A 16,203-nucleotide genomic window follows, 5' to 3' on the forward strand; every position below is an offset into this window, starting at 1 on the left:
GGGTTATCCAACTACTAAGTGGCAGAACTGGGATTTGATCCAGACTTCCTGGCTCTGAAGCATAGGCTCTGAACCACTCCATTATATGGCTTCTCAGTAAAAACACACAAAGAAGCAACCATTCCCTTCTTTCACCTCTGCTTCTGGACTTCAAAAGGAGTCATGTTTTATAGCACAGTTGACATTATTTTGGTTAATATTCCATGAAACTTTCATTCCTTTATAATGCATATTACAGTTTGTATTTCTATCTCTGGCAGTAAAATTCCTGACAAAAAGCATGTGTGCTTCAAACAAAGTAGCTTTATTTCTGAAGGTATTACTTTACAAACTGCAGTCCCACATATCCAGTAGAAAGCACAGGCCATCCTAGCATGTGGTTATTCTTCTGGGAAAGCGTCTTAGAGGAAGTGAGTCTTGGCTGGCTTGTTAATAAGAATATGTGCACAGGGCTGGGGGTATGGTATGTGGAAATGGGTGGCAAAAAGACCCAGGATTGGGATGGACTGAAAGATTAAGAAAGGATGGAGGTTTTAAAATATTGTTCCAAGGGAGTTCATCCTTAGAGAAGATTTCCAGGCTCAGGGAAGAAGAGCTGGGAGGTTATGACTATAGGCAAAAATGATGCCTTCTCTAGGCCCTTGGGCTTTCTGCCTCCATTCCCTCCCCCTTCGTTTTTCTCTTCCCCCTGGTTCCCCAAGTTTGAGCACTCTAATCCTCTTAGTTTTCCTGACTCATTGCGGATAGAAGTACTTCCCTGTCAGGTTAGCAATTTCCAGACAGATGAGCAACTTTTTGTTGGAGTGTTACCTTTTTTTTTTTCCTTAAAGTAACAACTACTATAAAAGAAAAAGTAAAATCAAAAGCTAGAGAAAATTTTAGAAAGACATGAGTTTACCTAGTGTACACTTCTTACCTTAAGATAAGGTAAGATAAGATAAGACCTCCTGTCTTAGTCTTTTGAACAGCAGGCAGAGCTGCCATTCGTGCAGGCCTTGGTTACTTCCTGGGCCTTAGGCCTCCTCTTTCTGAGGCCCCATGGAGTTTGCATAGTCAGTGAGGAGATTCTCAGTTCTTCTTCTGGCTCCCCAACAGGCCTGTCCTCTGGGGCTAGGTCCTAGTGTTTCCTTACTTCGGGTCTTTCTAACCCTGTGGGGGCTTGCCCTAAATCTGCTTTTAATTTCTAGCCCCCAGTGGTAACTTGTCTAAGGTCCCTTTATCTCTGCTTGGTGGGAAAGTGTGTGTGTAGTGGGGGCCGGGGGCTTCCTGGTCTCTACAGTTTCTGACTTGTACTCTGTCTCCCTCTTGGTTTGGTCTGAAGCAGGCTCACCAGCTGAAATCAAACTGGGTCTTTCTTACCTCAGTTCACTATTGCCCATCTGGCCAACAGTAGACGTTGCCATCTTTCTAAGATGCTGTCTGTGTGATTGTGTCCACTTCCTTCTCTGGACAGCAAAGACTCCTTTTTTGCTTTCTGAAAACTGTATACTTTATAGTGAGTTCTTATTGAATTTTTAAAAGTTAAAAATGAACATATTGGCTCATGTAAGTGAAAAGCTTGAAGGTAGGCTGGAATTGGGCATGGATGGATTTAGGGGCTCTTCTCCTTTGTCTCTCTCTCTGGCATTTGCCCTCGTACGTTCCACAAGGTAGCAAGAAGGTTGCAGCCATTCCGTTTCCTGGACTCCTAGCCTACCAGGTTTAAGTCCAGGGAAGTGGACAAACATCTTCTCCTGGGAGCTCCTGTGTAAATCCTGTAATCCACTCTTTCCTTTTTCTTTCTCTCTTCTCTTTTTTTTTTAATTCCTAAGAAATCTGTGCCTATACCAAGTTCATAGACGTATTCCTCCATATTTTTCTAGAAGCTTTATAGTTTTAGCTATTTATTTATTTATTTATTTATGGCTGTGCTGGGTCTTCGTTTCTGTGTGAGGGCTTTTCTCTACTTGTGGCAAGTGGGGGCCACTCTTCATTGCGCTGCGCAGGCCTTTCACTATCGCAGCCTCTCTTAAGGAGCACAGGCTCCAGACGCACAGGCTCAGTAGTTGTGGCTCACGGGCCTAGTTGCTCCGCGGCATGTGGGATCCTCCCAGACCAGGACTCGAACCCGTGTCCCCTGCATTGGCAGGCAGACTCTCAACCACTGCACCACCAGGGAAGCCCTCTTTCTCTCTTCTAAAGAAATAATTTTATTTTTTGAATAAGTAGTATATTCCAATGGTTCAAAAATCTAAAACTCTTATAAGGCTATTGGATGAAAAGCTTTTCTTCCATCTTGTCCTTTTTATCATTAAGTACCTCTCTTTGTCTTGTTATAATGCTTTTTGTCCTGAATTTTATCTTGCTTGATAAGAAAATCTTGTCCCATGCTTTCTTTTTATTTGCACTAGCCTAATATATTCATCTGGGCAATTTTTTTCCAGCCAACCTTTTCTTTCTAACCTTTCTGAATTACTTTAAGTTTTGCTCCTATTGGTAGTGTAGAAAGTTTTTCATTTTCTTTTTAAAATAAATTTATTTATTTATTTATTTATTTATTTATGGTTGCCTTGGGTCTTCATTGCTGTGTGGGCAAGAAGGAGGGGCTACTCTTTTTTTTTAAGGTGTAAATCATATAATCAATCTCCAAAATTAAATGTTAGCAAACAGAATCCATCAGTGTACTAAAAAGGATAAATACAAGATAGTGTGATGCCTTAGCTGAAGAATATAAAAACAGTTCAACATAAAGAAATCTAATAATATAACCCATCACATTAGTAAGGTAGAGGAGAAAAATATATGATCATCTAGACAGATGTGAAAAGTATTTTGATAAAATTCAACATCCATTCATCCATTATTAATTACAAGACAACACCAAAAATGACAGCAATGCTTCAGGAAACTTCTATACTGTGTAAGATTATACAAGTGAAACAATAGCAAGCACTAGTAATAGACCCAAAAAAGTCAGAAGAATAACAAGAGTAGTTACTATGACCACTAGTATTCAGCATTAGGGGCTACTCTTCGTTGTGGTGCATGGGCTTCTCATTGTGGTGGCTTCTCTTGTGGCGGAGCATGGGCTCTGGGTGTGCGGGCTTCAGTAGTTGTGGCTTGTGGGCTCCAGAGTGCAGGTTCAGTATTTGTGGTGCATGGGCTTAGTTGCTCCGCGGTATGTGGGATCTTCCCGGACCAGGGCTTGAACCTGTGTCCGCTGCATTGGCAGGCAGATTCTTAACCACGGTGCCACCAGGGAAGTCCCAGTTTTTCTTCTTTTGTAATCCAATCCAAGGTTAATTTTCTTTAAATAAGTGAGTTTAGCCCATTTACATTTGTCATTATGGTAGATATATTTTATATTAGTTTGTCCATATTCAGTTTTCTATTTTTATATCTTAAAGAATCTTCCACTATATGGTCTGTTTTCCTTGCTGTTCTTCTGGGGTTATTCTGATATTTTCATTCTAGTGGTTGTCTTTATAATTTGACATAATGCCCTCAGTCTTCTAAGAAAGTGATGATTTCCTATTATAAGAAGTAATAAATTAATGAATTTCATCCTAATTCTGATACAGAGGCATTGTAACTATGTTACATAGCCTGTTTTATTCAATCTCGATCTCTTGCATTCTGTCCTCAGAGGAAAGAATTTATCACTCAGCAAGCTTGGAACTCAATCCGTATTATTATTATCAGTAAGTACACTGTCAGAAGAGGCCTTGGGTTTTCCTAGAGTAGATTGTCAGCCTTTAGCAAGGCTCTTTTTTTTTTTTTTTTGTGGTATGCGGGCCTCCCCCTGTTGTGGCCTCTCCCGTTGCGGAGCACAGGCTCCGGACACGCAGGCTCAGTGGCCATGGCTCATGGGCCCAGCTGCTCCGCGGCATGTGGGATCCTCCCAGACCGGGGCGCGAACCCGGTTCCCCTGCATCGGCAGGCTGACGCGCAACCACTGCGCCACCAGGGAAGCCCAAGCAAGGCTCTTTTTATCTATAAAAATTATAGTTTCAAAAGTCAGCATAGATCATAAATTGGTAAGTTGACATTTGGTCACAATTAAACATTATCAAAATCTTTGTAGGTAGTTTGCTACTCAGCACCAGAGAATCACCAATTTTATGTCCAAGTTGACATTACTGGGTCTAAAGTTCCCCCTTTTTTTAGTGTAGGTTCCACACTTGTTGAGAGTTTTATTGCCACTTAATTTTTCAAAAACAATATATTTGGCAACACAGAGGCATGTAACATATGAAAAGGATTTTTTAAAATTAGAAATCTTGGGACTTCCCTGGTGGTCCAGTGCTAAAGAATCCACCTTACAATGCAGGGGACATGGGTTCGATCCCTTGAGGCTTCCATGAAAGCCTCACGGGTAACTGGCAAGTCCATCTTTATCAAAATTAATGTGTTTCTAAATCCTTATCTGCTTCTCAAACAAAATATTAGAACAGTAATTGAGTTACCAGCTGCCTCGTGTGTTCACTCTAGGAACTTGTACAAAAGCATTGTGGAACTCACCTAAGGTCATTCATTGCTTTTTGAGTTACTAAATAGCTTTACAGTAGGCTTCTAAAAATCCAGGTATTAAGGGTGTCTACAGGAAGATAAAAATTGATAAGCGATTTGCAATAGTTAGTCTGATACTCTCTCCATTGGATTAAGGTGGAAAAATCCTCTTCAGCATTACAGATGGGAGAAAATCCTCCCTCTTAGATTTCTTCCTGAAGCAGCTTATGCCTGTCTAGTCTTGCAGTAGAACAGAAAAAGCCTTTGGAGCTAGGTATGCTGGCACAGATTTTCTGGGGGAAAAGAAAAACACTAAGAAATCAAATTTATAACTTTATTTAAGCAATGCAGAACATCATGACAAGTATAATATATTCTAGGAATGCAAAGATCATTCAGCATCAGAAAATATGAATAGTATCTTACCAGATTAAGTGAGAGGAAACAATATGATTATTTTAATACCTATAGAAAGAGCATTAGCTAAGATTCAGTAATCCTTTATGACTAATTTTTTTATTCTTGCAAAAACTGGGAAACTTACCAGACCTCGGGCTAATACGTCATTTATTCCAAAACCCATTAGTAAAAATCATATTTAAGAGTCGAAACTTTGGAAGCATTCCCATTAGTATCAGTAAGAAAACAAAGGATGGCTGTTAGCCTTACCTTTGTTCAACACAGCCCTGAAGGTCTTAGCCAGTAGTGTAGTGAAGCAGGAAAAAGAAATGAAAAATAGAAATTTTCTTCTTGAAGATGATATTAATTCATACATAGACAATACAGGAAAAAAGTGTTTAGCATTGTTGCTACATATAAAAATTTAGATTCATGTACACCGGTGATAAGCTTTTAGTCAATGTAATAGAAGAAAAGATACCCTTCACAGTAGTATTAATCTATACTATATCTAAGAGTAAGCACAACCAAAGATATATATAACCTGGAGAAAATTACAGAACATTATTGTTAGGTATGAAAGACATGAATAAATAGAGATAATATGCCATCTTTAATAATAGGATATCTTGATTTGTTAAGATATCATATCTCTCTAAATTAATTCATTGCAAATCCAGTCAAAAGCCCAATAAGGTTTTTGTGAAACTTGACAAAATGAACCTAAAATTTCTAAAGAAATTCAAAAGCCCAAGAATAGCCAAGACAATCTTGAAAAGCAAGGTAGGGGCCTTGCCACAGATATTGATACCAAGCCATGGAAATTACAATACTGTGGTCCTGATACAGAGATAGACAAAAAGATCAGTGGAATAGGATAGAAGCCAGAAACAGGGTCACACGTATATAGAAATGTGGAGGCAGCATTCTAAATTAGTAGGAAAAGATGGAATGTTTTATAATGGTGCTTGATCCTTAATTGATAATCATATGGAAAATAAAAGTGTATTTCTACCTTCACACCATCCTCCAAAATAAATTCAGGTGAATTAAATTTGAAAAGCAAATCTTAAAAATTTACTCAAAAATAAGAAATAATTGAAAATTTAAAAACAGATACGAAGAAACAAAATTGAGCTATTTGTAGTGAGGTGGATGGACCTAGACACTGTCATACAGAGTGAAGTAAGTCAGAAAGAGAAAAACAGATACTGTATGACTGCCAAATGTAAAATAAGATAGCTAGTGGGAAGCAGCCGCATAGCACAGGGAGATCAGCTCAGTGCTTTGTGACCACTTAGAGGGGTGGGATAGGGAAGGGTGGGAGGGAGACGCAAGAGGGAGGGGATATGGGGATATATGTATACATATAGCTGATTCACTTTGTTATATAGCAGAAACTAACACACCATTGTAAAGCAATTATACTCCAATAAAGATGTTAAAAAAAATGTCCATTTTCATGTATAAATTTTAGAAATATAATTCTGAGTGCGAAAGCAAGTTGTAGAAGGATAGGTGTAATAAAGTACTGCTTATATGAATTTAAAACATGAAATGATACAGCGTATTGTGTAAAGATGCTAAAATATATTGTAAAGTATAAAAACATACATGGTGCTAATATACACCAAATTGAAGGTTGTGTTTACCTCTGAAGGTCGTAGATGAATATGACTGAAGAGGGACGTGTGCAGGATACACCTGTATCTGTAATTTTTTTTTTAGATAAAAATATTCTAAAGCAACATGTGGCAAAATGTTAACATCAAGTGAATGTCCAATAGTAAAGAAATGGTGGAATAAATTATGGCTTTTACATACTATCAAATATTTTTCAGCCATTAAAAAGAGTGAGTTGTAGCTAGGTCACTTTATATGGAGGGATTTCCAAGAGTTATTATTTAGTGAAGAAAAGAAGATGCAGGGAAGTTTGTATAAAGTCATCCCCTTTTTATAAAACAATGCATGTATGAGTAGGTGTATGTGACATACTTACATATGACCATATGAACATGAAAAAGATGAGGAAGGATTCATCCTAGGCTGTTAACAGGGGTTGGGAGTGAGGTGACTAGGAAAGGAGAGGAGGGGAGGGGAGGGGAATGGGGAGTCAAGCAAACTAGAAAATGGAAAAGACAGTGATGCACTACTAGCATGGATGATGATTTGATGATTTTGTTTATGTACTTACATGATCATTTATGTATATACACACACACATATATGCATATTTTTTAAAAGTGTAGAACCACTTGTAGAAAGAGTGAGAGTTGACTTAAGGGGAATTTACTATGTTTGACTGGAGGCTGTGGTAGAAGAAATGGACTTGTTAGCATAGTGCCAACCAAAGATGCCACTTCAAAGAAATTAATGATGTATTTTGTTTCTAGTGGATTTCAACAATTGATGCAATTAAATGGATGCTTTTCCATTTTTTTCCCTTTTGTGTTTATTAAAGTAACTGACCTTGATTTTAATGAGTTCTTAATAACAATATATATAAAGTACTCACAGTGTGCTAGGTGATATAAAATACCAGTAGTAAAAGTAATAATATTTTATGAAATGCAGCCTTTTGACAGGGAAACCTTAGCTCTTTTTCTCTTTTTTTTCAACTTGGGAGAGAATAAGGAATGAGTCTTATTTATTTTGGTCAGGTCAAGGCCTAAATACAGTTAGTGCAAGATTATGGATAATTAATTTTTTAATTTTGCATTTTTTTCTTTCAGCGTGCGGGATGACAGAATTCGAGTAGAAAGGATGGATAACATGTATTTTGAATACAGCCACGCTTTCCAAGAGGTTACAGAATTTTATGCAAAAGACGTAGTTGACGGTAAAGGTAAATATTTTATACATGTTAGCCATGTGTCCTCAAATTTAACTGAGTTGAGATTTGGATAAAGGTGCAAGTTTGACTTAAACTCTAATGGAAACTAGATAGTTATTGATTAATAACTGGAAGTAGAGGGAAGAGTTCACTGTTCTTGTACTCATCAGAAGCACAACTGCAGCTGCTTCTTTGTAATTATGACCATTTAGTAACTTGATGTTTTTGACATATTCATTGGAGTGTAACAAGTTAGTTACTGAAGAACCTTCCTTTTTGCTTCCTTTAAAAGATAGCCCATGATTTTCCTGCAATTTTATAAAATGTCTGGGTAAATCTCCTAATGAAGGCTAGCATTTCCAAAAATTGATGGCCAGAATTAAAATACCAGAACATTAGTGACAGGGTCTTAATATGTTGGATTACCATTGTTTGTCTAATTCACATTTTCTCAGCCAAGTATCTGTTTGATTTGGTCTGTACCCCTCATTCCTGCCAGTCCAGCTTATGCTAAGATCCAATTTTATGCCCTATCACAAGCTGCAGAGCTTTCACTGTTAGACCAGCCTCCCCCAGCTCCCTCTTAGGCATCAATGTCTTGTTGGCATTTCTTTCCCTATCCCTTTTAATCTCATGGTGTCTTGACCAAATTGAATCAAGTGTCTGAGAGTGTAACCCACTTATAATGGCAGTCCAAGATATCACCAAGGGATCATCATCTTATGTTCAACTAAAGACAAGACTAAGTCATGAAACTATCATAAGCCACTCTTGGCATCAGATTCACTTAGAAGGATATAGGACAGAAAATCCAGTTTGCCAACAGGATGCTGTTCCTCTTAGTGGGAGGAGTCCTCAGCAGTCTTTGCAGCAGTCCACAGAGTCATTGGGCGCATAAAATCCCCTCCCTCCTTTAGTGACTGCTCAGTTGCAAAGAAAGCAGACTTTCATCAGGGGGATGCATGATCTGCCCTGGCTTAGAAGCCCCATGCCCTATAGGAAACCTTATCTCTTGCTGGACTTTCTCCAAAGGACATGCCAAGTTCAAAGAGTCAGTGTACTCAAGGAAGGCCAAAATTCTGGAGTCTGGTATTTATAATTTCCCCTAGTTCAGATGCAGTTTACTGATTTCAGGTCATTTTTACCATACGCAATGCTACCTCATAACACAATGGCACTTCATCTTTGTCAGGTTTCCTGGGGAACAGAGCTAGATGGTTAAAAGATGAAATTCTCAGTAGAAGGGAAAAGAGTTTTGGTAACTCGTCATTTACACCTTGGTTTTATAAAAAGCTATAGTTGAAAGTAATGTATTTTATATTACAAATTTGTAGAGGATATCTTGTAATTTTTTCTAAAGGTTATAAATACCTACTTCAAAAAAAGTTAAAACATAGTTGTGTGTAAGGAAAAAAGTACAAGTCCTTCCCCTCAAATCCTTAAGAATTTTTTGATGTACACATCTACACATAAACATACATATTTCTATGTATTTGTTTAATATAACTTGTATTTATTCTTTCAACTAATTTTTATTGAATGCCTGTTGGAGGTATTTTACGTACTGTAAGGAATTAAACAGACAAAAATTCCTGTCCTTCTGGAGTTTACAGTCTAATAGGGGGAGGTGTACAATAAAATAGTGTTTAAAGGTGATGAGTACTATACAGAAAGGCAGGGAAGAGGTGAATTTTTAAGTAGAGTGGTGAAGGAAGGCCACACTGAGAATGTGGCAATTGAACAAAGATTTGAACAAAGATTAAAGGAGTTAAGGGGGAAAACCACATGGACATGTGAAGGAACAGTGTTTCAGGCAGAGACAACAGTAAGTACAACATATCTTAAGTGCTTGGTGTGTTGAAAGAATATCAAGGAGCCTGGGTGCTGGGACAGAGTAACTAAGGGGGAGACTATTAGGAGGTGAGCTCAGAGATAAAAGGAGATGGAAGGCAGGTTGTGTAGGGACTTTTAGACCCTGTACGAACTTGTGCTGCTTCTCTCAGTGAGTTGGGAAATGTTGGAGGATTTATAAGCACAGTAATCCAGTTATGTGACGTACATTTTAAAAAGGATTCCTTTGGCTGCTCTGTTAAGGATACCCTATAGGGCACAGGGGTAAAGGTGGGAGACCAGATGGAAAGCCATTTCCATTAGTAGGGGCATAATAATCTGGATGTACTGAAATTTATTTAAGTAATACCTTATTTTTGTTCATTTAGGTTGTGTCTCATTTTTTAAGAGGGAAGAGATATGGGGATATATGTATATGTATAGCTGATTGACTTTGTTATAAAGCAGAAACTACTAGAAAAGATTTTTCAACTCACTTTCTGGTATACACATCTTTAACAAGCATTTTGGAGTATTTCTGGGTCAAAGGGGATGAGCATTTTACACTTTGAAAATAGTTGCTCTGTTGCTCTCCAAAAAAGGGTCATCCACCATCAGAAAATGCCCTTTTTTCCATACCCTAGGTATTTGTAAACTTCTGTATTTTTCCAAAGGGTAATTTTAGGAGATAACGGTCTAAATTATTATGTCAAAAATCATAACTAAATTTTATTTAACTTAATGTTTGTTTTTAATAATGAATAACTTTAATGAAGGTGTATATTCTGTTTTTTTAGGTTCTCAAAGTTTTTCTGGCATCATTAACTTGGAAAAGCCTGTGATTTGCTCTTTGGCTGCCATAATAAGATATCTGAAAGAGTTTAACTTGGAAAAGGTGCTTTCCAAACCCAAGTAAGTGATTTCTCAAAAATAAAAAAAGGGTGGTGTTATGTTAAAAAACATTTCTTAAATTGAATTTCGTAAGTACTGTTGAATTGAATTTTGGTAAGTACTAGTTAAGAAGTTTACCTGCTCTGGATAGAATATTCTGGGGCCAGAATGAGTTGTGTGGTATTGTTGCTGAAGATTATTAAAAATATTAATTGACATAAATTAAAAGAAAGCTTAAGAATTCTTTCAATTTGTATTCATGATAGCTATTGAATGTATTATAGTGTTGACTACAACACTGTAATATAAAACTGTGCTTTATACTAATGCACAGTTAATTGAGAAGTAGTATTAAGAAGTGGTATTGAAAAGCATTCATAAAACTTCATCACCTTTCTTATTCTTGGTTTCAATTCTTATTTCACAGACCATAAAGTTGAAGATAAAGAGGACAGCTACTAACATAGACAGCTTTTTTTTTTTAAATTTATTTATTTTTGGCTGCACTGGGTCTTTGTTGCTGCACGTGGGCTTTCTCTGGTTGTGGCGAGCGGGGGCTACTCTTTGTTGCAGCGTGCGGGCTTGTTGTGGAGCACGGACTCTAGGCACACAGGCTTCAGTGGTTGTGGCGCATGGGCTCAGTAGTTGTGGCCTGCGGGCTGTAGAGTGCAGGCTCAGTAGTTGTAGCGCACGGGCTTAGTAGCTCCGCGGCATGTGGGATCTTCCCGGACCAGGGCTCGAACCCGTGTCCCCTGCATTGGCAGGTGGATTCTTAACCACTGCGCCACCAGGGAAGCCCCTTATAGACAGCTTTTTGAAAGAGTGATTAACTTTGTAGAGTTGAGAGATTTAAAAGCTGGCAATTGACATTCTAGGAAAATGCTAGTTTAAAAGCCAGTGGAATAAAAAAAGGGTAACAGAATAATTTTCTTGCCTTTCCATATTCTACCTTCACTAGCCCCTTATCTTTGGCTCTGTGAAGAATTACCCTATATCATATCGATCCTGGATAAGTAAGCTGCTTCCTCTTCTGCAGAGGTGGGGTGGACAGATAGGAGCTATCTCAGTAAAATATCATTTAGTACCAAGATTGGGAAATCCTTGTCTGTGTCTATTTTAATCCCACCCTGAAAGCAATACACTTCCAAGACTTCTACCCAATGCCCTAAGTATTTTGAGGTATTTCTACTCTCTTTAGTCGGAGAGCAAACTATTCTAAGCCCTATGTGAACCCTTGTTCATCCTACTGTTTCTTGTGGTTCTTTCCCTGATCTCATGTGAGGTCCTCCACATATTTAAGGATCAGTGCTTGGCCAAAGACTTTGAGGGGACCCTCTGCATATCTCTGTATGCAGCTCTGTCATCTCTGGTATTCTGTCTCACAAATTCTACTTTCCTTGGTCTCTCCAAGGAGTTAGTCATAGTGTTTACCTCTTTTGTTTTTCTTCTCTCAGGGATCACAGTTCTATGCTGCCTGATGTCCAACTGCCCGAAAACAGTTTTAAATGTATATATATATGTATATGTATGTATATATATGTATATATATATACACATATATATAGTGTGTATGTGTGTGTATATATATATTTGTATAATTTTCTAGTTGTGGTTAAAGGACAGTACTCATGCATTTAATCTTTTACGAATGAAAGCAGAAGTGAGGTGCTATGATTGAACACCATAAAAAAACAACAGAAAAGGGAGATGTGTAAAGTAACATCAGCTATCCTGAAAAATGTCTGTGTTCTGAAACTTCTGGAAAACTAATTTTCACTTAAAAATTAGCAATGGGAAAAGAACCAAATTAAAATCCCATATAAAATTATAATAAAAAAGAATAAGGAGCAGGATAATGTCCTTACAGAAAGTGAACACATGCCAGAAAGACATGCCTACAAATTAAATAAAAACTATAACTTACTACTTCAAAATGAGCTAAAAGGAAATGATGCTAAATGTGAAAGGACAAATGAGAATAGATGAGAAATAGGAAAGATTTGAAATGAGGTGATAGGATTTGAGAATAAACTATATATTAAAGAAAAAGATCAATTTAGGAATAAAGAGTAAACTAGAAGGAATACAAAAGTAAATAAATACAACAGAGATACTTTTAAGAGAAACAGAATTTGAAAAGAGAGATGCAAGAAAAGAGTAACATGGCAAACCTGAGGAGACAACTATCCTTAGGAAACCCTACATGCAAGCTTGACCCTTGACTGGCATTTGAGACTTTGCCTTTGGGGAGGGTTTCCAGCATTCTCTGGTAAGAATGGCTCACTGTGCCTGAATGGTTTCTGCCGACAGTATGGTTTATGCTGAACACCTGCTTGTTTTCTGGGAGCTGGAATTTTGGTACACGGTAGGGAAGAGGTGCCTATGTGAATGCAGCCCCCAGTGAAAACCCTGGGTGCTGAGTCTCTAATGAGCTTCTCTGGTGGATATTTTACACATGTTGCCACAACTCACTGCTGAGGAAATTAAGTACATCCTGTGTGACGTTGCCAAGAGAGGACTCTTGGAAGCTTGCCCTTGGTTTCCTCTGGACTTTGCCTTATGTACCTTTTCCCTTTTCTGATTTTGCTTGGTATCCTTTCATGGTAATAAATCATAGCTGTGAGTATGACTATATGCTGAGTCGTATGTATTCTCCTAGTGAATCGTTGGGGATCTGTTATATACCCTTCTTATTTTCTTCTTTAATATGCATACTGGCAGCATTTAGGAATGCAAAGATAATTGTTTTAATTGCAAATAAATTAGAAATGAATCTACAATAAAACTGAATTTTTGTCATATGATACAATTTATAATTCATAAATTAACCATCAAAAGGTTAGACAAATGGTGGATGTATGAACTCTGAAAACTACATAGAGAACTATTATCCACTGTAGATTTCATATGTAATGTGGTGGGGTGTCTTTTTTTTTTTGTCTGTTTTCATTTTCAAATAATATTAATAGTATTTAAATAGAATCTTTGTAAGGGGTTGATCTTTCACATAAGGTCTACACCTTTGCTGCCTTTGTCTAAATCAGAAAGATTGGATTTGTTTTTGTTTTGTTTTTCTTTAAGTAGTATAGGAATGATGTAGAATCTTACATTTCTTTGGCAATTTTCAGCAAGAACATTTTTCTCCCATTTATAAAACTTGAGGGAAAAAAAAGCATCCTTTGTATTATTGTTGTCTGAAATATTAATGAAGTATTTTCCCATGTTACTTGGAAGATTTCTATGGAAGTTCACTCAGGATGAATGCTAGCCAGGCATTGTTTATAAGGTTTATTTCAAAGCACATAAAATTTGGCTTTTTCCAAAAGTATAAATAATTAAGAATTGCTTGATCAGTGATCATATACTGTCAAATTCCTAAGGATGCTGGCAGATATAACCCTGACTTCAAAAGTATATATATAATTCCTAATGGAAATAGACACTGACAGAAGGAAGTTTCTTTTGTATTTGTAAGGAAGAGTCGGAACTCCAGAGTACATTATCATACAAACATATGGGAAACCTGAAGCATAGTTAGTTCTTATAGTTGCTTGGTAATTATCATTCCATAGGAATCAGTCTAACTTAATATTGCCCAGTGGTTGATCTCTTTTATTAAGATCAGTGCAGATGTCAATGCTGCTGAATTGTGGGTTCTTGATGCCAACTAAGCATCCTTTGAGAGTCTGTGTCTGATGAAGGTACTCAAGTGTTCATTAATCACCCCTAGGGTGTAGGTTAAACCTGTCAAGAACAGGGGAAGTAAATGACTTTTCTTTAAACACATGGGAACTGGTTAGATAGCAACTCAGAGTCCAGGCTAGCAATACTTCCAACTTGTATCTTTGACCATGAAGGTGTGTGAACATCTGTCAGCTGTACAGCAAATCACTTCCTAATTGTTTCTTCCTGAAAATAATGTTTTACATTTTATTACTGTCTCTGGGTGTTTCACATACATTTCTGGGCTTTATGACTCAAAGGAAACCAAACAAACCCAAACTGGCCTCCCGATAGAAAGATGGCAGACCTTTGCTGAGCATATACTTTCTGCTAGGCTCTGCAAGTGCTGCAAAATGTATAAGACACAAAGAACCCATGCCTCCAAGGAGCTTAGATCTATTTATGAGGATAGCAGAAAAAGATAAATTACTGTAATGCAAGGCAAATTAAGTTAACGGTTATAAGAAGGAGAGAATGGCCTACACATACCTACTATCAGTGTTGGAGTTGCTTCCCTCTAAAAATCATTAACAAGTCATCCTTTGGAAGCTAGGTCAAACCTAACCTGTTGCAGGTAAATTACACTGCCAGGGGACAGTGTTCAGTTACTAGGCAACATTCCTAATATGCAGTAAGTTATTTCTTTTTCAGGGCTCTGGAACCTTAGTTGTGGGAGTCATCTAGAGGTGGAGGCATCTCTTAATGAGCACTGGCTCCTTGGGCTCTGATTTTAGGCTCTAGATTGCTGGATGAAAGTTAGCTTCCATAACTGGCTTAGGAAACTGGATTTTATTTACATCTTATTACAGCCATGATGAGTGGGGTTAGTTTTATGATGCAAACACTCATGCTTTCCCTCCAAATAGTTTAGTGACTTGCTGTTATTTTTCTTGCTTTGGAAAATGAGCCATCAAATCTGTAAGTTCTGTGGACAGAAATGTCAAAGGACTGGCTTATAAAGGAAATTAATTACTGGATTAGTAATGCATTGATTAATATACTTTTTAACATGACAGACTAATAAGGACAAAATTTGAATTGTGCATACATTTATTAATCACATTGAACTCAATAGTCAAGTTTATTTGAAATTTATTGAATTTTTAATCTAGTTTGGGATAGTTACAGGGACATATGGAGAATGTGAATTCTTTGAACTTAAGGAAGTAATTTCTACTTTTTCAGTTTTATACTCTACTAAAACATTAGCCACGTTAATTTGTGATCTTAATTATAGAGTAAATAACATTTGCACATACCGGAATGTTGATTAAAAACTTTTAAAGTGTTTATCAGGATGATCTCATGCTAAAGAATAAGGAGGACATTTTTAAGTATACTGACATATTTTTCTAGCAAATTGCATAGCTTTTCCTGAAGAGACCACCATTTGCTCTGCCAAAGATAAAAGACTATGTTTGGTTCTGTTACTGGAAATATAAAAAAATTTAAAAATTGTTGGTACCATTACTTCCCTTCCTTGTTCTTGGTTTTGGTGTGACAACAGCTGTCCTTTCACATCAGTTTACCTAACAGCGCCCAGCGTTGATAGAAGATACTCTCATAATGAATATTCTTTTTTTCTTCTTTTGGTTCGATTTCCTATCACAGGAAATCATGTTACTGGCGTATTTCTAATGCCTAAATTAGTTTTTCTATTTCTTTATGCACTTGCATCATGGCTCATATTTCATTCTTTTACAGGAATTTTAAACAGTTGTCAGGTGAAATGGAATTTATGACAATTAATGGAACAACATTAAGGAACCTGGAAATCCTTCAGAATCAGGTAAACATAAGGCCTATTAGATTCAAAATGGTTTTGAAAAAAAATTTGGGATAAGGTAGCAGTCTGTTCTTAGGTATGCAGGTGAAAACAGTGTTGTCTTCAGCTGACAGCTCTGCCTGACATCTACTGGTAACTGCAGTGCTCACTTTTTTTGAGGACCAAATACATGAAATACTTACTTGGGGGTTACATTGGGAGCTATAGAGCTGTGCTTTTTTTTTTTTTTTTTTTTTTTTTTAAGATGTTGGGG

General features: G+C 37.1%; 1 protein-coding gene across 6 annotated transcripts in view; it reads left to right on the forward strand.

Moving 5' to 3' along the window:
- The window catches only part of MSH3 (mutS homolog 3), a 185,460-nt gene that overhangs the window by 50,712 nt on the left and 118,545 nt on the right, over positions 1-16,203 (forward strand). For all 6 annotated transcript variants that reach the window (XR_008618074.1, XM_007113660.3, XM_007113661.3 and 3 more), the window contains exons 9-11: positions 7,620-7,732; positions 10,348-10,462; positions 15,869-15,953. Coding sequence is in view for 5 of the 6 variants with exons in the window: in XM_007113660.3 (XP_007113722.2) it covers positions 7,620-7,732; positions 10,348-10,462; positions 15,869-15,953 (313 nt within the window). In the remaining variant the exon portion in view is untranslated. The remainder of the gene's footprint in view (positions 1-7,619; positions 7,733-10,347; positions 10,463-15,868; positions 15,954-16,203) is intronic.

Source organism: Physeter macrocephalus, chromosome 8 (assembly GCF_002837175.3).
Source record: "Physeter macrocephalus isolate SW-GA chromosome 8, ASM283717v5, whole genome shotgun sequence".
Taxonomy (NCBI): Eukaryota; Metazoa; Chordata; class Mammalia; order Artiodactyla; family Physeteridae; genus Physeter; species Physeter macrocephalus.